The sequence below is a fragment of the Trematomus bernacchii genome, unplaced genomic scaffold (genome assembly GCF_902827165.1).
Source record: "Trematomus bernacchii unplaced genomic scaffold, fTreBer1.1, whole genome shotgun sequence".
NCBI lineage: Eukaryota > Metazoa > Chordata > Actinopteri > Perciformes > Nototheniidae > Trematomus > Trematomus bernacchii.
The window spans coordinates 14,889,025-14,912,894 of record NW_022987739.1 but is presented as its reverse complement, the minus strand read 5'-3'; the positions used below and the strand labels follow the sequence as shown (position 1 = coordinate 14,912,894).

General features: G+C 40.5%; 1 protein-coding gene across 5 annotated transcripts in view; it reads right to left on the bottom strand.

Moving 5' to 3' along the window:
* Positions 1 to 23,504, bottom strand: part of sgip1a (SH3GL interacting endocytic adaptor 1a) — a 59,468-nt gene extending 35,964 nt beyond the window's left edge. For 2 of the 5 annotated variants that reach the window (XM_034146887.1, XM_034146891.1), the window contains exon 1: positions 22,497 to 22,939. In XM_034146887.1, coding sequence (XP_034002778.1) covers positions 22,497 to 22,506 — 10 coding nt within the window. In that variant the 5' untranslated portion in view covers positions 22,507 to 22,939. Of the gene's footprint in view, positions 1 to 22,496; positions 22,941 to 23,354 lie in introns of those variants that run through there. The other 3 variants (XM_034146889.1, XM_034146890.1, XM_034146892.1) reach the window with 3 other exon arrangements.
* Positions 23,505 to 23,870: the final 366 nt, after the last annotated feature.

The window sequence follows — 23,870 nt, the reverse complement described above, 5'->3', positions numbered from 1 at the left end:
AGAAACATTACAGTCAAATTGTGCTCTGGTAAATGTTCTTATACAGACAAAGCAATACAAAAAAGTAAACTTAACAATCACAAATAGCAAGCCTGACTGAGAACAGTAAATACTAATCACATACCCAAGTTGTCCAACAATCACAAAATAATTTCACCACGGCATAAGATTAATGCCACAGATTATTGGCTGCAAGATGATCTGCAGCACCTTTCTGTCCATCTCTCCTTCTGTCCCCCTCTCTTCATCCTTTCCCCTCACCATCCTCACTCCTTTCTCTATAAACAGACAGCTCTCATGGTTCCCATCCCAAGGCTTCAAATAGCCTCTACCAAGGACTGTGTGGTAAATGACCCTGCTGCTGGGCCAACAAAGTGGCTTTTAACATGGATTTTTGCCACAAAGACATTGAGAGAAGATGTATTTTCACTCGTCCCTCCATTTATTGACACAAGATTTCATAGATCAGAGAGGAGGATACAGGAACTATAAAGACAGAAAATTATATTTTTATTCCTACAAGATAATGTGATTCATTATCGAGCCAAGAGTTGATGTGTTAGTTTGCAAGTTCGAATTTAAGATACATGCTGTGAAAGTTAAAGAGTTTCTTTCGAAAGCTATCAAACCACAATTTTAAGCTCCTGCGAACCAGCAGGGATCAGTGCTTTGAGATCTTTTTAAAATATTTTTGACATTTTTAGTGCCGTCTGTTGCACATTCACAGACTCTAAGAGTAGTTCTAAACTCTAAACCCACGAGCATGGTTGCCATGGTTGCCTGGTTGCCCTTCTGGTTATTCTCCGCTGTGGATTTAGCTGCTAAATCCACTACATTTTAGCAACATGTAGTTCATGGAGTTCTCCATGTCCACTTTTTGCTGATGGTTGTGGTAGAGGAGCTGTAGATTTTGCACTAACATCTGTAGCATGGTCAGTAGCGTCTGGAGCACGAACGCAACCCTGTGATCCGCCATTGTTGTTGTTGGCGAAACGCATCAGCAATGACGCGCGAGAGGCGGGGCTATGATCGTTTAGGGCGTACACACGGTGCCGCAAGCGTTACGTTACCAGACCTTCCCACTTTGGGATGCGTTAACGTTTGAGGGCTACATTTCCGCGGTTCCGTTACGGCCTCGTGTGGACGAACCTGTGGCGGACTGGCCATTGGGACATTCCGTTGACAATGTACTAGCGGTACCGAAGTGGGCCGGTCGGATAAGTCACTAGAACCCCCCCCCCCTGTTGACAATTTACTAGCGGTACTGAAGTGGGCCGGTCGAGATGCCCGGGCTGATTTTTACGAACCATCCATACGATAAAGAACTATAGCGGATAACACCCGTTTCGTCTCCGTGTGGACGGGGCCTTAAAGATGGCATATAGTTGACAGGCAATACTTTTTCAAACAAGCTCCTTCAAATGTCTCCAGACAAACAGTGTCTGCATGGTTGTTGTCAGAGTAAAGTTGTCAAACCCCCGATAGGCCCCTGACTGTCCCCTGGAGACGACTCCCCAGCTATTTTAGTCATGTCCGCCTATTAAACCAGATCACCATAGACACCACTGACAGGAAGTAGAAATTATTTTCTCCCATCCACATTTCTCTGACAGTACCCAGAAATGTCATCTGCAGCCGCCCAGCCAGAACCCATTAGCATAGGAATATGCATCAGCTGCATTTCATTGTTATTTTTACATGGCACATTGGCTTGGGCGTGGAAAAGACATTCAACATTCAGTTCAGCTAGACCAGTAGTCCTTCCACGGATGCTGCAGAGAAGTAAAGCTATCAGTCTTATTTGGATGCCTTTTTCCAAAATGTACACATTGGCCTCTTTCACTAGCGTGCTGTGTGCTCGTGAAAGAGACTGCTGTCCCTCCTCCTCTGGGAAAATGATTCTAGTCTTGTACATGTTTTCCTAAAGATGCATAATACTATTGTAAAATGGCTAAATAAAGTCACAGATAAAGGTGTTGTATATTCAGAGTTGAATTTGATCACCCCCGCAACTGCACAATACAGGAAAAGAGTGGAGAAAACACTTTGATGGTTGCCAGTAAGATGAGAGAATTACGTGTTATTTACTGCATAATAAAAACCCGAAGATTGTCTTCTAGAAGACAATTGGACATAAATAATTTATTGTGTCAGTTTAAGCCTCCTTTGGGACAGCAAACACAGCATGTGTCAGAAAGAGTGATATGGTCTGGTTTTGAAGATTGTTTCTGTCCATGTTTTTGCTTTTGGTCACCAACAACAAATAACTAATGTAGAATACTGAACCTCCATGCGTGAGTGATTTGTGACCTACAGGGATCCTGACAAGTTCACGTTTTACATTTCTATCCCTGCTTTATAATCATTATTTTAGAAACATTATTCCAGCAGTTAATGTAATGTGATCAAAAGGTGGTTGCTTGGAAATTCAAAGACACGTTGTTATATGATGCAACACATCTGCAAATATATTACACTGGATAAAGTATGAATACTTCAAAGGCCTTGGGTTTACATTTAGTGGGATTTCAGACTACTTCAGCCTTGTCTTTCTGAAATGATGGAAAGCACACATAACAAAGACCCTGTTGTAGTTCATGTAAAATGTAGTTTTCTGAGTACCGACCGTGTCTAACAGGCAGATGCATTAATGTCTGACAAATTAAACTGAATATATTTGGGTTTTGAATTGACACAATAAGATAATTAAAGACATCACCTTGGCCATTTTTACTGTTCTGACATTTTGATGGACCAGACGACCAATCTTTTTATCAAGAAAATAATTGGCAGCTTAGTGGATGTTATAAATGATTGTTAGTTGCAGCCCTTTACTAAAAGCAAGGCTGTTATATGCCTGATATGACTCTTGACCTTTAAGCAAATGCAATTTAAATGTTTCCTTTTTATCCGCTTGTTTTTGGCTCAGGAATAAAACAGCAAGGATCTTTATGATCGCTCTTCTCATTCAAGAGTGGCTCAAGATAAGTTCAGTGCTCCAGCCTGGCACAGTTACAATCCCATATTGATCAAGAGTCTCCTGGATGTAGTTTTCTAAAGTGACACAAAATATAATTGACTCCGAAGGACAGACCAACCTTAAAACTGGAATGCACAGTATGCTAAAGTAAGAAGCTGCACACAGTCTAAAAATAGTTCAACTAAAGTACTCAGAAGACCAAGTGCTGACTGTAAACAATCAAAATCAAATTACATTAATATATATTCAAAATAAATCCATATACCAACTTGAAATAAAAAGATGAAAATATAAGAAAGAAAGAGACATTTTTGTGAAAGTCTCTGTCTTAGAAAATAAGAAAAACAAACAAATCAGAGTCTGCCCACTGTACGACCACAGCCTGTATATATAGTAATTGATGTGCTCCCTCTTGTGTTTATTGCCATGTGATCTGTGTTTGCTGACAAGTGATCAATAGTCCAATCCTGTAAACATGTTTGTTTGGATTATCTGTCGGTTACAGCACTGCAGCGTAGCCCAACTGGCGGCAGAAATACCAATTATTTCAATCTATGCCAATCTTTTTTTTTAACTGACTGCAAAGGTCGCTAATACTGCTGACTTCACCTATCAATGGTCCTGAATGTAACTCTATGGAGCTTTCGACCACATTTAACACAAAAACCTTTTGATTTGCTCGTCTAACAACCCGTACAAAACATACCAAAATACTATTTCATTTGAAACTGTTTGACATACGTTTGCAACTCTAAGATTGTGGAAAGCCAAAATGCTACAAACATAAAAATACTTAACTCTCCAGAGATTTCCCCTTTCCTTTAATATTAAATGCAATGATTTAAAGTAAATGAACCAAAGGCAAATGACAGTGTGGGTGTACAATGAAGTGTGATTCACAAATGAATGGATGGATATATATTTTAAATGTAAATACAATATATATGTGAAGGAGATGGAGGATGATAAGGAGGAGGGTGGCGGGTCTGTGGTGAGAAAACATTTGACACACATAAACACACGCTTACACCTACCTAAGAAGCAAGAACTAGCCCACATTTAATGAGTCACCGATGAATACATTTTACAATTTTAGAGAGAAAAGAGGCCAACAATTATTAAGAATAAACAGCTACTAAACAGAGACTTGGATACAGCCCATTGACGCTTGAGCACACGTCCTACAGTTTCTTACATTTTACAGTATCATTGCAAACACACAGTGGGGAGAGCAAGGATACAAAAAACAAAACACTGGAGATATAGTGCTGTTTTCTGAGCAGAAGTATCATCAATTATCTATGTTCACTAACCAACGGCAGGTAACATCAACTGTTGTCAAGTAGAGCAAAGGTGAACTTTAATTCCATTCATTAACAGTCTCCTCTGTGAATGTATCAACCTGAAACACACAGCCTTGTGACTTGACTGTAAAAGACAGATCAATATCGTTCAATGCTCTACCAAAACTGGAAATGAGAGCCAATACTGGAAACTGCTGATTGCTTAGGCCAATCTATAACTAGTCTATATTGTAACAACTTCTAAAATCTGCCTGCATTTGTTCAGTTGTTATTTTACTGTATACACTATGTACAACACAAACAAAAAAACAGTAAACCAGTTTTAGGAAAGTTTCTTATGAATATAAGAAGCTTAACAAGCTAGTTTTCGGTAAATGTAACCGTCGAAGCCCGAAGTGGAATCTTGGAGCAGCAGTTTGAGTGTTATTGGCTTGAATTGCTTTGATGGCAAAACTGACCCTTTATGGAAAGAATCAACATGGCAATTAAATCAGTGTAATGGTGAAAAGGGAATGCTACAGAAACTCTGCTTCAACATTGAACATGTTCCTGATGATCCACAGCACAGCTTTATATGAAGGGTCTATAATAAAGGTGTGTGTGTTAGCAGATATAATCCTGGGAGTTTGCCAGTGTACTATATGGGCTCTCTTCTCAATGTCAAATCACCTCTCTGTCAGCCAATGCACCAATCAGGTAAATGGCCCTCATGCAGAAACCCTTTTCACTTCCATATTTTTAGTCTGTCAGTGTCAACCCTATCTTTTTGTTCCTCCTGCCTCTGTTCCCTTTCCTCTTTTACTCTAAGTAAAGCAGAGGGTAATTACTAAACAACCTCTCCTCCCACAAATCCTGTTAATAAAAATAAGCCCATTCATCAGAGTGTCAGTTCCTCATAGGTCAGCACTGCTTCAATACTTCGCAAAGACCAGATAGACTAAGCACTTCAGATTCTCTAGGTACTTAAAAGACCCACTCATCCAATTTTTACTTTTTGTATGGAAAATCTGATTAGGTGTATGATTAATATTGGCATATGATTCATTTCTTATGTTATTGACTGATTAGCCAGTTAGTTTGCTTATCATGTATCACTCATCTAAATTCAAAGAAATTTGTTTGAGTAATAGAACACTTTTGAAGCATCATGGCTTAGTTTTGACCGGTGACATTTTAGGACAGAAGAAATGACTACTTCTATATTTTTCCTTAATTGCGGCCTTATTTGAATAAGTGTCATGGGTGGAGAACTACTGCCTATCAAGTTGGTCAAGTCTGAGACAATGTCACCAGGGGTTCTCTCAGCGTGGCCTTGGATACTACAAATTCACATCACACTATTAAACTGATGTCAGGAGTTCGCAATGAAACATGCGGTCCAATTGTACTATGGGAAATATATGATTTAGCATTTTTAGAGTTGAATTCATAGTATGGAACCAGTAAGTGTATCTCTTTAGTGTTATTAAAAGTTATGGAACTCAGTTTTAAATGTATTGCTTAATTTTGTACCACTAAAGTGTGCATGGAGTTACATGTTTTCAAGGGGATCATCAAAAACCTTGGTGCTGCTACTAACAGGCATCAAAACACCAACATTTCAATTAGGGAGTAGGCAGAACACAGCAGCAGGATGAATGAGGCCACAACTGAAAGAGACATAGAAGAGGGATGTGACTCCAGCATCATTTCTCCTCTGGGCAGTGCTTTCCCAGCAGCCAATCCGGTGTCTTCCTGTTACCATGCCAGCTATATGATTATGTTGTGAATACAGTATGTGAGAAAGACATGTAAGAATGGGTTCATGTGTGATAAAGAGGGAGCGAGACACAGGCAGAGAGGCGTACAGTAGATTGCCAGTCAGATTATGTGGCTGCCCAGAATGAAAAGTTTCCACATGAGCAGTAAGCAGTGCTGAACACAATGTGTTCCCAGGCTCTCTGTGTATGTGTGTTTCTGTGTGTGTGTCTGTGTGGTTTTGTCCAGATGAGGCCTGACAGAAAGTTGATATGTATCAGTAGCTTGGATGCAGCCTGGTCACGTCCTCCTTCCATGTGCCCCAGGGGAGCACAGGAAATGACTTCGTTTGTAGAAAGAAAAAATTATGAAAATGAGGACAGAAAAGGGAGGAGGCAATGAGAGAAGAGAGCATTCAACATAGTGTCAACTTTGCAGACTCTGAAGAAACACAGAAGTGACAAGCCTAAAATGGATCAGATCAACAACAAATGTACTCCATCTCTTGTTCCTCTCATTGAGACAGGATACATAAAAGCTGGCCCAAATTCCTGTGGATTACATCTGCCTTATTCCCTCCCAAAAATCTAATCTCAGTTCATTCTGGTTGAGGCAGACCGCTGACTCCACCCCTCCCCTGTTCACACCCAGATTATAGGTTTGGTCCGTTTTTAGTTGCCAAAAGAATGTCCTGACTGTCTTTGGTTCATTAATTAAGGCAAGGGCTTATGACAAACCTCTGACTGCATCTTCTCACAGCTCTCAGATAAAGAACTTCATAAAAAGGTGGAGCGCAATTTGGAGAGGAGAGGGAGCGAAAGTGAGAGTGACACATGGAGGGTGGGAGGCAGAAAGAGAGAGGGGATGTGGAGAAACCGTGATGAACCACAAGCTCTGGAACCACTTGGAGGGAGCAAACCATCAATTGCAGTGTCACAGTAATGGCCAGCAATCTGGTGTTATGAAAAGTCTTATATAACTACTGACTGCATCTACTTACCCTCATGGTAAGAAGACACAGTCAGTGAATACCTGAAGATATTATCTTAACATACTGTAGCAGATTACAGTACACACCCCATCTAGGAACTTCAGTCATCCTGTTGGCTCAGTTTCTTTGTGCACTCACACCATGTGCAGCAAGGCCATCAGTTTTAATGATGACTTGTATGACAATAAAAACGGATGTACAATGTTTAAATTAATTATATTTATTTTAGTGTAACTTAATGAGTGCCTATTAGCTCTGTTCATCACTTTATTTCTCAATAGGGCTGGCATATTTATGTATGTGCTTATGTTCAGTACACATCTTGTGTACACCGCCTAACAGGAACAGATAAAAAAAAGGACCTTCTTCCTGGTGACTGCATGTTATGTAACATACTGAGAATTCTGCTACTACTGCTGCACTGGAGTCACGCCAAATGAAGGACAGAGCGACTGTTAAACAAGCGGCAGCCCTGAAGCATTGATGTGCAGACACTTATTGCACATAGAAACAGATCCATGCAGCGTGCATCCAGCAGAACTACAATAGTGTGATTTAGTGAAATAGTACAACGGGTTAAAACTGCTGGATTACAGCCTACTCCCCTCCCTCTATCTGGTGCACACTGTGATTAAAATGAATACTAAACACCCTTTTGTATTGCTGATGTTTTATAAGAGTTTACATTTTAGGTCAATGAAATAAAGCAGCAGGCATGAATTCTGAATGTATTATTGAGGAACCGAAGAGATAACTTTAGCTCTGCAGTTACATTTAGATTCTAGCCCCATGATGCAGACTAATAAAGCAGAGCCAAAAAAAAAGAACTGAAATATTTGACATGGACAAAGATGCTGCTGACTACAAACTCTCAAATGTGAGCAAAGATACTATTTGCAATAGCTGTATGACCACAGGGGGGAAAGAAAGGTCAAACATCCTTAGGGGGGTTACCCATCCTGTTTTCGTCCTGAATCCAAATCCAAAAACAACCCTGAAAGATGACACTTCCTAATGATACCTAAAGGTGGTGTTGGACAGCCCAATCTTAACTCCAGACAAATAAGACAGGAAGGCCTTCTTTTTCTGTATCACCCCCACCAGCAGTGGTTTACATCATGGTAACGTGAAGGGAGTAACTTTCTTTTACTCCAAACTCCTTTTAATTAGGACAAATGGCTCTCTAATCACATGGGTCTTCCTAGCTCATTGGTTTTTGGAAATGATGCCCACTGAGCGAATATGAATCTCACTTAGTTCCTGAAGAACAAGGTCAATGAGGTGCTGAATCTCTGAGAAAATGTTTTGCAGTTCATTTAATTTAATTTCAATCTTTATTTCGAACAGATTAAAAAAAATAAAAAATAAAAATAAAAAATGTGAAAAACAGAATACCGTATTGTTAAAATACAGTATTTATCCACATTCATGATAATATTTATATATTCAACAAAAAAAAAGTCTTCATATTAATAATAATAATAAATCATATGTGTCCGAAAGGGAGTAGGAGGAAGCAAATGCTTATTAATTCCCACCCCTTACTTGATCAATGATTGTCCTTTAAATCATTAAATCAGTTGGCAGGAGTGGTGATTCTGTAATGTGATGAGAAACACTGTAAATCATCTTCAATGCAGTTCACATCCACTCTCCTCTCTTACACTTATTTTCTCCTATACTGCCTAACTAAGCACAGGTTATTGTGACAATTCTTCAGCCTGATCACCGAGTACAGTTCTGTGTAAACTGATGCATTTGGCAGCACTCTGATCCCATTTTGTATCTTGCTTAGTCTGACAGTTCTCCAATGCCAACTTTAAATGAAATTCTTAATTGGGATGAATGAGGAAAAATTAGTATGGCCTCTTGTTTGACTTAAATTGAGTGGTGCAGTGACGAGTCCTAAAACCCAGAAGTGAGTCAGCATTTTACCACTGCCGGTTCCCTCGTCTCAGAGTCATTGGGATTTCTCCATAGGATTTTGGAAAATAGTTGTAAATAAGGTCTGTGGTTGACACAAACTTAAGAGGCGGATCACGTTTTGCTCTACGACATTAAATACTGTTGGTTTAAAGCTCCTTACACACCAAACTGACAACAAAGAACACCAAAGAACACGTCCCAACGGAACGTCGCCTCGCGTCTCTGCGTCTTGGCCATGTTTCGCACTGGAACACACCGCAAAAGACTTCAGCCGACGGCCAAGTTGCACGTACGAACTGTGCATGCGTGAGTGGCAATAACTCTCCTTACCAGCAGGCGGCGGTAGTGTGTATTCGTCATTCAAAAGAGGCAACAACCGGAAGACAGACTGCGTGATACACCGAGAGAAGAAGAACAGACTGCGTGATATAAACAAACAACAAATAGCGTGTGTGTTCCATTTTCACTCTACAGCGAGAAGCTCATGGGGCTTTCCCGAACCTGTGTCGAGAGCTGGAGTTAAATGAAATCTCAGATTTGCCTTCTTAATAGTTTGTTTGGGTCCCTCACTTCCGTTTCGCTTCTCATGCACTGATTCGCTAAGCTGAACAGCCAATCAGAGTGATTTCTTTGGCCGACGGCCTTTGGCCGACAGCCTACCGATTCAACATGTCGAATCGGCGGCGGAAGGTGGCGGCACGGCCGAAAAGACACAACGGTGCAGTACACACCAATCTGAGTAGGGCGACACGACGCTCATTGACGCTCATCGACGCTCATCGACGCTCATCGATGCTCATCGACGGCCCGACATCTATCGACGCCGAAAATCGGCTCGGTGTGTAAGGACCTTAAAGAACCAAAACACAGAAGCTAAGGTGCAGCGGAGATTACAAACTTCAGTATCCTAGTCGAGAAGAAGAGGCTCTCTCTCCTTCCTCCCTTGGCAGTTATGGCAGATATTGGTATAAAAAGTGACTCAGACTAAGGGAATATCAAAAATCCTATGCGGCCATCTTTCATTATAGACACATTGTTCGGCAGATGCTTCCTTCAGTACTCCACACTAGTGATTCACAGTTGGTCTGCAGGTGACAGGTGCTTTGTGCCTTGTGGTTTAGTTTCACTGATGTGCAGTTTCTTCACTATACCTCTAACTCCCATGTCTCCCTGCCTCCCCTTTCTCTCCCCTCTGCCTCTCTCCCTGCTGATATGGTGAAAATCAATGGCTCCTCTATTCTGTGAAGGGCCTGATGTCTGCTAATGAAATCCTATCTGCCATGAGTCACCAATCTGATAGCTGCTGGGACAACGGCTGGCAGAAGGGCCGTCTCTTCAGCATCAGTTATCATCTCTCGCGCAACAACAAGCACATCTTTATGGGCACATCAATTCATGCAAACATAAATGTGTAAGCCCTGATTTTTGAGGTCACTGTGCAAGTGAAAATGCAAAACGAATACAAGTCACGCATGAATGATAAAGGCATACAGCATTTCATCTGAAAGCATTCCAAGATGATCTGTTAAGTCACCATGCAATTATTCTTACTGTGATTTTTATCTATAATCTTTACTTAAATCATTACATACAGCTGTGGCCTGAGTGTGACAAATGATGCTGATATTCATTTTTATTTTTACAAGAGGCCAATTATTCAGCCCCTTCTAACACTTTCAATGGGCACTGCACTAGTTAATAATGACTGGTACTTTGAGATGAATGTATAGATACCAGAGGTGGGAGTAAGTCCTACATGTGCAAGTCATGAGCAAGTCTCAAGTCTTGACCTACAAGTATCAAGCAAGTCCCAAGTCACTGTGGTGAGAGTCAAGCAAGTCAAGTCAAGTCATTGCTCAGGTCAAGTCAAGTCAAGTCATACGAAATTCTGATGAATAAGCCCAGTTTCCGCATTTAAATCAGTTAAAAGACAGTGGTTATGAAAATGGATTGAACCCACACTATGATCTTCATTGCATACACAGTTAATCATTTGAAATCTAATTTAGACCGATGACAATCATATTAGATTCATATTAACCCTAGAACTGCAGACAATATAGCTAGGACTCAATCAAAAAGTCTGTTCAAAAAGGCAGAATTCCAGGTAAGAAAATCATATAATGGTATTTGCCATTACACATATTTAATTTAAATGTATGTTAACACTAGAACCGCCAACAGCGTCAGCACCTACATAGATATCATTTTCAAATCATTTAATTTGTTCCTCTTCATAATTTCCTTATAAACTAAGTAGGACGATTTAAAACTCAGTTAATTGGGTTAATTTAGAAATTGCTTCAGTTTATCATCATAACAGATCAAAAAGTTCAGATTCATTTTACAATAAATCAAGGAATGATGCACTTCTACAAACAAAAACAACATAATTAAAACATTTAAACAAACTACTAAAAGTAGATGAACTACATTATTCAAAAGTTTACAGTAACTTCTGATAATAACACGGGAAATAAACGAGGCATCTCTTTTCCTCTCTCTCTCTCCTGACAGCCCGTCAGTATCGGGGTTAGTCAAAATGAATCCCTTGGCGGTTCTAGTGTTCATTTACCGTTTTGTCTTCTCTTTGTAATGCTTAATCGATTTGAAACCAAGTCTAACGTAGCTTAAACTTAACGTTAGCTTTCTAGCTAACACAACACATTCACGCACCTTTCTCTGTGGGTTTTTTTGTAGTGAATGAAGTTGGATGTTGTGGTGGTCGTGTCACTGATCTTTATGCTGCAGACCCTGCATACCGCTGTTCTCTTCTTATTAGCGTCATCGACAACATAATCCTTGAATCCAAACTTCACTATTTTTGGAGTAACGCTAGCCGCTGCCATGTTAACTGAAAACTCCTGCCGTCTAGTGGGTTGCCAGGTTTGCGCGCATGGCGCTATAATCACCCAATCACGTTTTTCGAAAAAACTAAACGTAATATCTCACTACAAAAACAAACGCAAATATTTAATTTTAAACAGACAAGTCCTTTCAAGTCATCTGTCTCAAGCTTAAGTCAAGTCTCAAGTCATGAATACCAAGTCAAAGTTAAGTCAAGTATTTTATCAATGTTAGTCAAGCAAGTCTCAAGTCAAAAAATATGCGACTCGAGTCTGACTCGAGTCAAGTCATGTGACTCGAGTCCCCACCTCTGATAGATACTAATGATTGTATAGTGGCCAATAACATGACACTCAACTGAAAGTCCCACAGATCTGTGCATGTAAACACTTGGAATTCCAAAGTATTAAAATACTGCAAGAATGCAGAAGGATTTATCTTCAGCTCTTTCACACAAGCCTGAATGTCAACCAGGCCTACAGCCTAATGTACACAGAGAGCACAGACAAGTACACACTTACACGAACCAAAACTGTCTATGCGAACAGTATGATCCTGAAAAACATGTCACACACAGCTGGCGAGACACATCTACAACCGCTCTCTTTAATCACATCCTCAAAACACTCAGTTCATCCCTCTTTGATGAATTACATTTCTCTTTCCATAACCTACATTTTTTTTTTATCTCTCTTTCTGCAACCTTTAAATCTCTCCTTCATCACTACATCACTCAAGCGAGCCAGTCTCAATCTAAACGCTGCTAATCTCTTCCTGTAGCTGTGTCCCTGCATCACTGTGCTCGTGCATCCTCCGCTGATTGAAGCTGACATCTGTTTGCACTAGTCAGGCTAGTAGCCATACAGCACAAACAAACGGGGAGTGCTGGACTTAAACACATCCACAGATATGGCAAGACAGGGATTTGTCACACACATGGACACAAACAATGCCACATTTTTTTATAAAACAAACACTGAAAGAAAATATTTAGAAAATGGAAGGAGGAAAGAAGAAGAGGGGAAATGAAACTGAAGCCTAAAGAATGTAAAAAAGTCAGTCAGCAGTATATCTTGTATTTCATTGCCTGTTTTGTTCCTCCCTGCTGTATTTCCTTACTCCTGCACATAAAGTATGAGGGGTAGCTGAGCTAAAATATCAATGCAAGTTTTTAATGTTGGCTTCAAGAGCAAATATTTCTTTCGAAATCAAAATGCAGGAAGAAAAAAAACTAAAAACAGGGGCATACCTATTATTAATTAATATGTCATTATATATATAATATATTCAGCATTTTTAATACACGTCTGTTTCACCCTTTACAGTATTATTTCACATGTAAATCATCGTAAAAATAAGTCATGCTCTTTCCCTGGGGCTTTGTGAAAGGTATTCTGGGAAATGAGGGAATCATTCATTAAAGTAGATGATGCAAGTTGAAGTAAGTGGGTACACCAAAAACAGAATCTCATCATTAACACTCAGAATGAGTAGAGAGTATGTGAGCATGTGTTCTGATGTTTAATTGACAAAAAAAGAAAAGAAAATACCACACAAATTAAATCGGTTTAACTGCAATAGAATGTCATGTTGATTAATTAATTAAGTAGAGTCGAAGGAGATTGTGCCAAGCACTAACAGTCGGCTTGGGAGCTGAATATATTATGCAGAGAAGAAGCACATTAATATTATATGGCCAAATAAATCCAACTTCCCTGGGGGGGGTTTCCCTGCCACCGTGTCTATCCACGCTTATCACTGCGAATGTTAACGTGCTAATCAAGTCCAAATCAACAAAAACCTGAAGAAACAGAGCTTCCAACTAAGACTCAGTGAGAGCTGAGCACACAGAGACGGCTTTCTCTCCGGTCTCCTCCACAGACATGAGTGGAGTCTCGCAACACAGCTTGTTAGAGGGGGAGAAGGGGGGTTGCTACGTTTTGGCCCTGGTCAGTGAGACGTGACTGCCATACTGGACGCTGAAGTGTTGCCATTTTCAGAGAAGCCTGTGTTACCAATTGGGCTGTTCACAAAAGACGCGCTGAAGCACCGTTTCACGACCCTCAGTGATAGTTCTGGAGTCGATAATATTTTTCATTGACTGCCGCGAGCAAATCTGGCAACGGAAACTGATAATCTACTATAAACAATATAAATGATATAGTATAAATTATATATGCATCCCCTGCTTGCTAACACTTTTGAATTTTCTCTTCTTTCTCCCTGCTGTTCTCCTGGACGTTGAATTCCACAATTTGTTTCCTTTACTTTAAAATCCATCAACTATATGTACTAGAAATATCCTATTGTAACTGTTGTGTGACTGTGTTATTTAAGTTACATACACTCCGTATTTGTTGGTTGTGTCTGAACGGAGAGCAAGCGCGATGAAGACACGCACACAGACGGACAGAAAGACATCAAATAGAGAAAGACAGCAGAGGAGCAGAATGGCTTGATCGGCGAGAAAAAAATGCGCTTCTGGGCACAATCAATTATTTCTCTCAAAAGTTTCAACGCGCAAAAATGGAAATAATGGAAGCCGAGACATTCAAGGAAGGTCCTCAGGTGGAGAAGGAATGATGTGGAAAAAAAAAAGTTGGGAACAGCAAAGGAAAAACCTTTTTAAAAAGATGCCACTAGATCACTGTATGATAGTGCATGGGCTTACATAGCAACTGCATGTACATGCATCACTGATCATTTTACTTGGACGGCGCAACACAACTTTCTGTGAGCAGAGCAATGCATTGGTAAACCAATCCACAATGTAGTTGATTTATATTCTGTACACGCAGAAGTGATGACGCAAATCAGAATGTACCTGAAGCTGCCATTTTGAAAAAATATGCTAATCCAGATAAAAAATAAGTGTAGAACAAAATCATAACAAAACAAAAATCTAGGACAAATCTACCCCTTTAATAATTTCTTAGTTCCCCTTCCCACCACATGAGTTGATCAGATTACAAAAAAAAGCCACAAGCGAGGAAGTGACTCAACAAAACACAGGCCTTTCACTGTGATTATACTGTTCTCTGCCCTCTCCCTCCGGGCTCTGACACGCATTGCTGCTCCCTGTGCATCTCTTCCCCTCTCACGCTATCCTACATGCACATTAACTCAGTTCATCTATTTGTCCATCCCTACCACTCCTCATTTTGTTAACCTGCTTCTTCCTGGAAATGGCTTTCTTGAAAAGACTCTCCCTTTCTATCTCCCAGCTTGTGTCAGCTTCTTTCTCTGTGTGTGTCTCTCATTGTCTATCTCCTCTCTAATTGGTTGCTACTCTCCTGGCAGCAGTGCCATGGACTCTGTAAAAGACACTATTATGAAAGCAGCATTTTTTAAATGTGTGTGTGCCTCAGGACTCAGAAAGGGATACAGGAAGACCTTGTTATCCTCGAAGTCAGGCTCACAGAGGACCTACGCTTTGACCTAAACACCTACTTGTGGAGGGTGGAGGGTGAAAGGACCGAGAGATGAGTCAGTCAAACAGATAACACCGAATGATATCTACAAGTGTGTGCAAATAAGACTTGTATATTGTTGACACAAAACACAACAGCATTAAGATCATAGACTATTTGATTTGTTCTCCGAATTCTGCTTGTGGATGGATCCATCAGAGACTTTCCCTGCACCTTACGTGTCAAAATCTGCGACTCAAAAGCCCCCATGGTGCCATCACAGCGACAGTATTAGTATAACAGCAGCAGTCTCAACACAAGTACCACTTTTGATGATAAAACAACATCCACTGATTAAATTAGACCATACATCTTTGACAGCAAATCACCTACTGTTTCGACAGCAGGCTCCTCTAATCTCTGCTTGGGCCCTGTTGGTTAGCAGTCTCCGCAACATCCTGTTTGTTTTAATGTGCTATGTGTAACATTTCAATTCCAATAAACCAGAATGGCAATGATGGAAAGAAGAGAAGCAAGTACTTACATATATTTGTAAGTATGAAAACCTTAAAGAGGCCCTGGGGTTTACCCTTTCCTGTAGTGTGTTGTTTAAGTTTCTGTGCATGTAAATGTTCTGCAAATGCTAAAATCCCAAAGATTATGCCAGATGGACATTCTCTCCCACACACTCCCCCCGTGCCTGAAACGCCTTTATTGGACTCCTTTGTTTCCTTCCGTGAAATAATGACATTACTATGTAACACTGGCACTTCTATTGGCTAAAGCTCCAACACATTGTACATGATTTGCCAAGCAGCAGGACATTTACGAAACATCTCCAAGCGTTTGACCAATAATAACAGAGCCAGCCAGCTAACCAATCAGAGCACAGGGTAAAAAGAGGTGCTGCAGCACAGGCATCATGAGAAAAATAAAGCACATTTTTGAACATTAAAGTATGTAAACATGTCACAGAAGAAACACAAACCACAAACATGAACCGGAAAATGTGCATAATATGTCCGCTTTAGGTAAAGGACTATTATCTACTTCGCATACATAAGTAGATAATGCACACATTTTCATTTGAACTACTCTGCATAATGTAAGCATGATCATGGCAAACACAAAGATTTAAGTTAATTGTTTATGTGAGGACATAAAGACAACCGTAGTATGTTTATGCTGTAAGACGCTGCCACTAGACTACACAAACATGTCTGATTATCTGGCTTTGAATCAATACACATGCTTCTCTGTATCTAAGTGTGTCTACAGTGCACAAAAACAAGAAGGAATGTGAAGGGCTGTTGTTAAGATGCTGATTGATGAATGAGGTGTGAAAAACAAGTCCCAGCTGATTGATTTTTTACTTTTTTTCTCTTCATGCCGCTCTGAGTGTCTGTCCCTGCATGCGTGTCTTTATTGTGGGAAAGTTCATTTGGGTCTCCATTGCAAACTTATTTTCAAGCACAGTCACAATGGACCCATTCTACTGTGAGACATTCAACAACAAAGAAGACGCACAAACATGCACAGGTTTTTAATGCAGCATTGTCTGATGTCGTGTTCGCATTAGTTATTATTAGGCATTACCAATGACTCAGACTTGTCACTTCACTCTGGAAAACATCAGAAGTATCCTCCCCATCCTTTGCAAACATTTCAATTAACACATATTTGCATTCATTTATATACGGTTGAAAAACCTGAATGTAATTATATTCCAATTAAGTCAGCATGACAATGTACGTACTAAATATTTGGACCCACACATGTACTGCAACCACACATTTAAAGCATGCCAATCGTACTGTGCTTCACTGTATACCTGTGAAGCTTTTACTTGCTATAAATGTGGATGGATAGTCGGCTGAGTCTACGGAGGACCAGATTATAATAAAACCAGCAAAAACACAGACTCAAACTATGACTCATGATGACAAATAAGTAGCACCAATTGTTAGAGATGGCAGGAAGATACAATTATGCATTTCACACTCACAGACGGTGTGCTGCTCTGTTTAACACCATTGTTGAATTTCTGCTAGGCCACTGAGGGCTGTTTCTTAGGCATCGCCCCACATGAGTTATATGTTTGGGCCAATGGCAAGACATTAAATTACTCATTTGGGGTCTGCAACCGGTAGCGACGTATCAATCCTTGCACAGAGGGCTTCAAGAGGAAACGTCTACCATTAACAATGTTTTCACCATAGACAAGCCTGGGTCATCATCTTTTATGCTTTTCTGCCCACATGAACCCATCAAAAACCTATTTATTCAGAAATCAATGAAAATGTGCACTTGGGAGCCTGTGCCCATCTGATTTCCAACCTAGACATGAGTCAGCCTCACAGTCGTTACCCGGGAAACCATATGGCAGCAGAGTTCTTCAAGAGCTACAGCCTATTGGATGCCATGATAAACTGAGCAGAGTTGCCGACTGATTACACATCACTATTCTTTCTCTCAGAGGGTAATGCTGTTTGTGGTAATACAATAACACAGTGTTTGTGTCTGTTAGGCTGGAACAGTATCATCATTATAGTATTATACGGCTGAACAAAACATTAGCTCTAGAGTCCAACACAGAAGTATGATTTTTTTTTAAATGTTTAAATCAATGTTGCTCGAGTGAGTTTGTTTGGAAGGAAAAACATGCCTCTAATGAAGCTTACGGTTTAAAAAGAGAAAACTTGGAAAACACGACTAGGACTCCAAAAGCCTGATTATTTTTTCTCATGTGAGCAGGCCTTGAGCAAAACTAACAAATGTTGATAATAGTGATGTGTAAATGATAAGCTGTAGTCAAAATGTTGCCATTAGACCCATAGGCAAAACACAGTGGTTATTCCACAGGGATCTGAGGAGCAACATAACATATTTTGTTACAACTTAATTGAAAGAGATGATATTTTACGCTGAGATGCTTTTGATAAACTGAGTCAGTGGATATGACCCTGTATGCTGGTATACCATGTGCAAAGCCACAATGAGAGGATTTAGAAACTAATTGTTTTTTTGTGTATCATGGCAAAAACAATACAATTATACTGATTATTGTACAATCCCCCAACTAGGCTATCATCACAAAAGCACATTATAATCAAGTTTAACATAAAGTAAGATAATGGAACATTAAAAGGAATGAAGTGGAGCCCACCATATGGCCTTGTGTCCTCTGTGCCCTCTACTCTGCAGCATTCCAGTCAAGGGTTTATCCAAGTTTCAGCCGGGCCATCCTTAAGTACGGGGCCTCCCGGTGACAGTCTGATTCCTACTGCTACTAACTAAAGGATTAACAAGACAACAGGTCTAAAGCCTTGTTAGTGGCTACGAGAGGCAGCAGTGTTCATTACAAGCCATAGAATGATTGGATGGAGTCAACAAAACTACAGTATGCAGCAAAATACTCAAGAAATACTAACAACATACTGATTCTGCTATTCTTGGAGCTTTGTCAGTGCCGGGTCTATAATGTTTCTCTTGATGGTTGTGCTACAGGAAATGCCATGGGCTCATTAAATTCAAAAGGGTTTTCCCACTGGAAGCATCAATTAACTCAGCACATTTTGTAACAATTTAACAACACAGTTTATAATTGTCCCTGACTGAAAGTGCAATTCTTTTATTATCTTAAAATAAATTGCTCTTATTTCAAGTTATTGGAGTTCTGGCTTAATGTTAAGGCTAGATGAAAGGTTGAAGAGTCATTACAAGCATTATTGTATGTTAAGAAAGAGTAGCAAAGGAGGATTTAGGAGTGATACTCTGCACTTTTTCCGTTAGAAATTGTATCTACTAAACTTCACATTTGTCTTTATCATGTCTCAGCCTCCTCCTCCGCTGCTATCCTCAGAGTCTGAAGGGATCAGGAATCCCATGCCGCACCAGTGTGATTACCTTGAGGAGAGCTGAGCAAATTACTGGTGAAACAACCACCGCAAGAAGTGAAAACTCTCGTGAGTACAGAAAAGTATACTGGAGATACTTTACTTGAAATGACATCCGCCCAACAAATGATGCATGCACAGCCACAGATGCAGTAATCCCACGTACAGTAAACCCAGGAAATTAATTTCAAGTGATCATGTTAAGTAATATTAAATTGTTATAAGGAGAGATGGTTATTTAAGGATAAACACAGCTATAAAAGCTAGAAAGTATGTCTGATTTTTAGGTTGAACTGTAGGGGGTAAGTATTATAGTGACCATCATCTGGAGGCCGAAGTCCACCAACAGTTATATCTATCACGGAATCCCAATTTCTAACTGATATGTTGTTTTAAGTGGGAATCACTAATACTAACACAAACTATTAAATGCCTGCCTCTCTCCCAAAATAACCTACTGTGTTACGCGGCCATGACATGGGGCTTTAAAAAGCAGAGCTAACCAGGATTAGCATCCAATTTTAACACCTGACTGTAATCCTGCCCTCAAACAGTCCATGCTAAGCCTTTGCTAGCCATGCTAATGGCCAGAAAGCAGTATGCAGACGGTCTATTTTTTTCTTCATAACTGTTACACAACAACTTGGCTTGTGGCAAATACAGAGAGTGACAGGACAGCAGGCTTACAGGGCAGTCGATTAGCTCGTAACTTCCTACTGTCATAAAGTTAAAGTAAAGTTGGTGAATTCTAGATACTTAAAAAGAAGACATGTTGGATCAATCAGTTCCGTTACTGCACTTTTTTCAACTCTATTAACACACTTTTTTAGTATCATAAACTAAATACCTATAAGAAAACACTGAACCACACTGGGTTGATCATTAAGTACAAGCTATTGCATTTTATGTTTTTATTGCTCTTAGAGATCCAACATTTTTTATTATGACTTGTACATTCAGCAAGAGTGTATTAGAAACTATTTTTCATAAGGTGGCTGTGTACTTCAAATCACAACACTGTCCCAGTCTGACAAGGGCATAGGTTGTTTTATACATAAGACAACACATCATCTACTCTAAATGATAACCTATCAATGCAGTTTAGTTAGTAGTTTGTGTGTGTAAAACGTTGCTAGTGTGGTTGTTGTCAGTAAAACCTGTTTGCTTTTTATGATACAGTAGCAGGGCAGTTTAATTCACTGTTATCAAAGATATAGGCGAGGCCATTTTTGTTCCTTCAGCAGTTTCACCTGAATAAAATGTCAGTCATTACATTTAAATGTAGATGAACTCTGACTTCACACTGGCAGGCATGTAATCACAGACCTGTACCGATCATGCATGGGCAGTTAACGTTGAGAATGGACATGAAGAACAGTTTAATCATGGTCTCCTTCAATTAAGAAGTTATTTATCAAGTTCATCAGATCTACAAAACCATTTAGTCAGATAACTGTGTTTAATAATTAAAACATAATTGGAACCTGTTTGGCATGTGGCAGTTATTCAAATGGATGGGGACTTTATTGTTTTGTTTATTTAGTGCTAACTTTTTTTATGACAAACCAAATTCATCTTATAATACAATAAATGAACCTTTATTATTTGTATGCTCAACACTTCACTCAACTCTTCTCACTGGCATCTTGCTCAACATATTGTTACTTCCAATTCTGTAAAATGTGTCCAAGCAAAATCACCAGTCTACACAGATAACTAAATATCTGAGAGCTATTACTTCAAAATCAATACACTGAATGGTTTTAAACATGCTTTTTACTGAAATAACATGTCCTGGCAACTGTAACTATTAAACAAAACCTTTATTCTCTGGTGAGAGATCGCTGAGGGGAGCATAGCATTATTCCTTTCTAAGCACTAATAGACACAAACTCAACCAGACAGCAGGCGATTGAGATTCTTCCTGAGCAGCAGACACACTGGCATTGAGTTAATTCACTAATAGGGATGTCACAATATCAAAAATGTAGTAGTCAATCTCAATTTCAGTGCACGATTTTTGATTTATAACAATCTTGTTAATTCTAAGATAAACTGCAAATGGACACCATTTATACAGCTTTTTTTGTGACTTCTTAAAGCACTTTACAGTAACACAAGTCAGCATTCACCAAGTCACACACATTAATAGTTTCATCTGCTTCAGGGAGATCAACATTTACAGCAACTTGTGGTTCATTATCTTGCCTGAGGACACTTTGGAAGAGGCTGGGCATCAAACCAACAGTTTTTTTTACAAAAAGTGTTCCTTGTCAGAGATAATAATCTTGTCAATCGAGAAAAACAGGTTAAACCTTTTTTATATAACACCAGTTTAGGCTTGAGTGACAACATTGTCTATGTTTTTTGGAGCATATACTGTACACAAAAGTAACCACTGTGAGGAAACGACATAACTGCAGGGGATAAATATTGTAAACAATAATAACCTTAACCATTCTCCCAATGTTCACTGCCTCAGAATGTTGCGTATGTAGCATGGACTATGGAAGCTTACATAACCCAAGGTTCATTCAGTATAAGTCGTTATATTTGTGTTGTTCTGTTCAAACAAATGGCAAGTGGTCGAGGATATTGTTCGATTCCTGAGCAATATAGATAGACAAGGAAAATTAGATATCGTATAAAACAGATGGAGGGATGGAGGCTTTCGTGTGCCAGCTGCAGAGCTGTAGGGATTCATGCCTCCATCATTGGCCTTCCTACTGATGATGTCATCAATTAAAGGGACACAAAACTAAAAACATCAGTTCTCCTTTTGCTCCTACACTTAACCCCGCAGAGAGGGATAACTGCAACCTTGGGTGGGTACAAATGTACGCATGCACCCACCCGTGCATACATACAATCCACAGATGAATGCTGAGTAAAAAGGGTAAAATGAAGTGTGAGCAGATACACAGCTGAGACATAGAGTACTGCAAGTGTGTACGCATGTGTCATTGCATGTGTTTCAGAGAAACCATACAAAGAGAATTTATACAAGTGAGCCAGCTGGGCACATAAGCCGTCCTGCACAATAAATCCAAATAATCCTTTACGATGGGAAGCGGGAAAAGGGGGGTGGGGTTAGGGGGGTACTCAGACATATGCACGCGCAGAAACACTCACAAAGGTACACACGGTTCAATTAGCTTCGCCATTGTGCCGCTGTGGTAGACATTCAGTGGCTGTGCCCGTTTCCTAAGAATAACACGCAAGTCACCGGAATGTATGCACTCAAAATAGCAGGGCAGCTTATGACATTTGAACCTCCCAAACACACACCAACACACACACACACATGCTTGACAGCAGATGCAGTAGGACAAGGACATAAAGGGGGATTACCCTGAATAACAACAGCCAAGGGGATATCATAATACATTTTTAAAATCATCTTACCTTCCATCATGGTTGCAGATTTGCATTCCTCTATCTCCAAGGATCCTGAATTGAAAGCGGGAGGCGTCGGGGGGTAGAGAAGAGAAGAAGCCCCTGGTTACCACAGAGATACAGTAGAATTGATGGGCAGCAGAGCAGCCGTGTGCATGTGGCTAACGCCCTGGCTAACAGTGAGCCTCCAACACCCCCAGACGTCGCCTGTCAAATAGCCCAGGAGATAGATAGAGAGAGAGAGAGAAAGAGAGATACAGAGAAAGATAGAAAGAGAGAGAGAGAGGAGGGGTAGGGGCCTGGCCGGGCGAGCTGCCTATCAGAGCTGGGGCTTAAGCCATGGATGCTGCTGCTGCTGCTACTGCGGCTCTAACCTACACATACAGCCGAGGATGCTGAGAGGTTGGGGGAAAAGGCTAACCAGAGGAAATAAATAAATAAAAGAGGCAGGGTAGAGAGAGAGAGAGAGAGAGAGAGAGAGAGAGAGAGAGAGAGAGAGAGAGAGAGAGAGAGAGAGAGAGGCTTATGCATGTATGTGTTTGGCAGGGGGGCGGTAGTGTTAGGGAGGGGCGGAGGCAGTTTGCTGAGGTCAGAGATGGCCTCAGCCAATCCCTGCAGCTCTTCGTGGAGTCACATGGCTTACAGCTTGAATCTCCTGACAACATGGCCCAGGAGAGCTCTGCATTAGTAACCGCTCTTGCTTGACAAATACTTGTGCGCAATCACTAAATACAAACGCATGTTTACACATACAAATAGAGGCAGAGAATCAGCCACCACACAGGAGCAGAGTTTATACAGGAGGTACACGAATCCGCTAAACAAACAAACATAAACACACATGCACCCCTCCCCTGCACTCCCTACCTTATGTCAGTGTGCCGAGCCTGCCAAGCGGTGAATGACATTAATTATTTGCTTTCGGTCGCGGATAGAGTAACATGCAGGTGTGAGCAAAGTGACAGCCCATGGTGAGGACACACACACTCTATAATAACACCCTGCTGCACAGTGACTATTCCTGTAGTAGCTGCTTGTGTGTGGCTGCCTGTGTCCCGCCCTCGTTGCAATAAGGTGTGGTTTCACTCTGCGCTCTCTTTCTCTCCTCCTCTCCCCGTTCCCTCCCACCTTTCCCTCTTTCTGCCAGTCTGCTTCAATCCGCTGCCTTTTTCTGTCCCTGTGCTTTCACACTGCACAGGATCGAACAGCGTGACGTCATGGCAACGCAGCCTACAGCTGCAACCAATGAGCAGGAAGGGCCGATGACAGAAGAGCCCTCGGAGAGGGGTGTGCGCTTCTGTTTGAGTGTGTGGGTGTGTGTGCTGATTCATTTTCTATGAGAGGGGGCAGAGGGAGAGAGAGAGAAAGAAAGAAAAGGGGGGG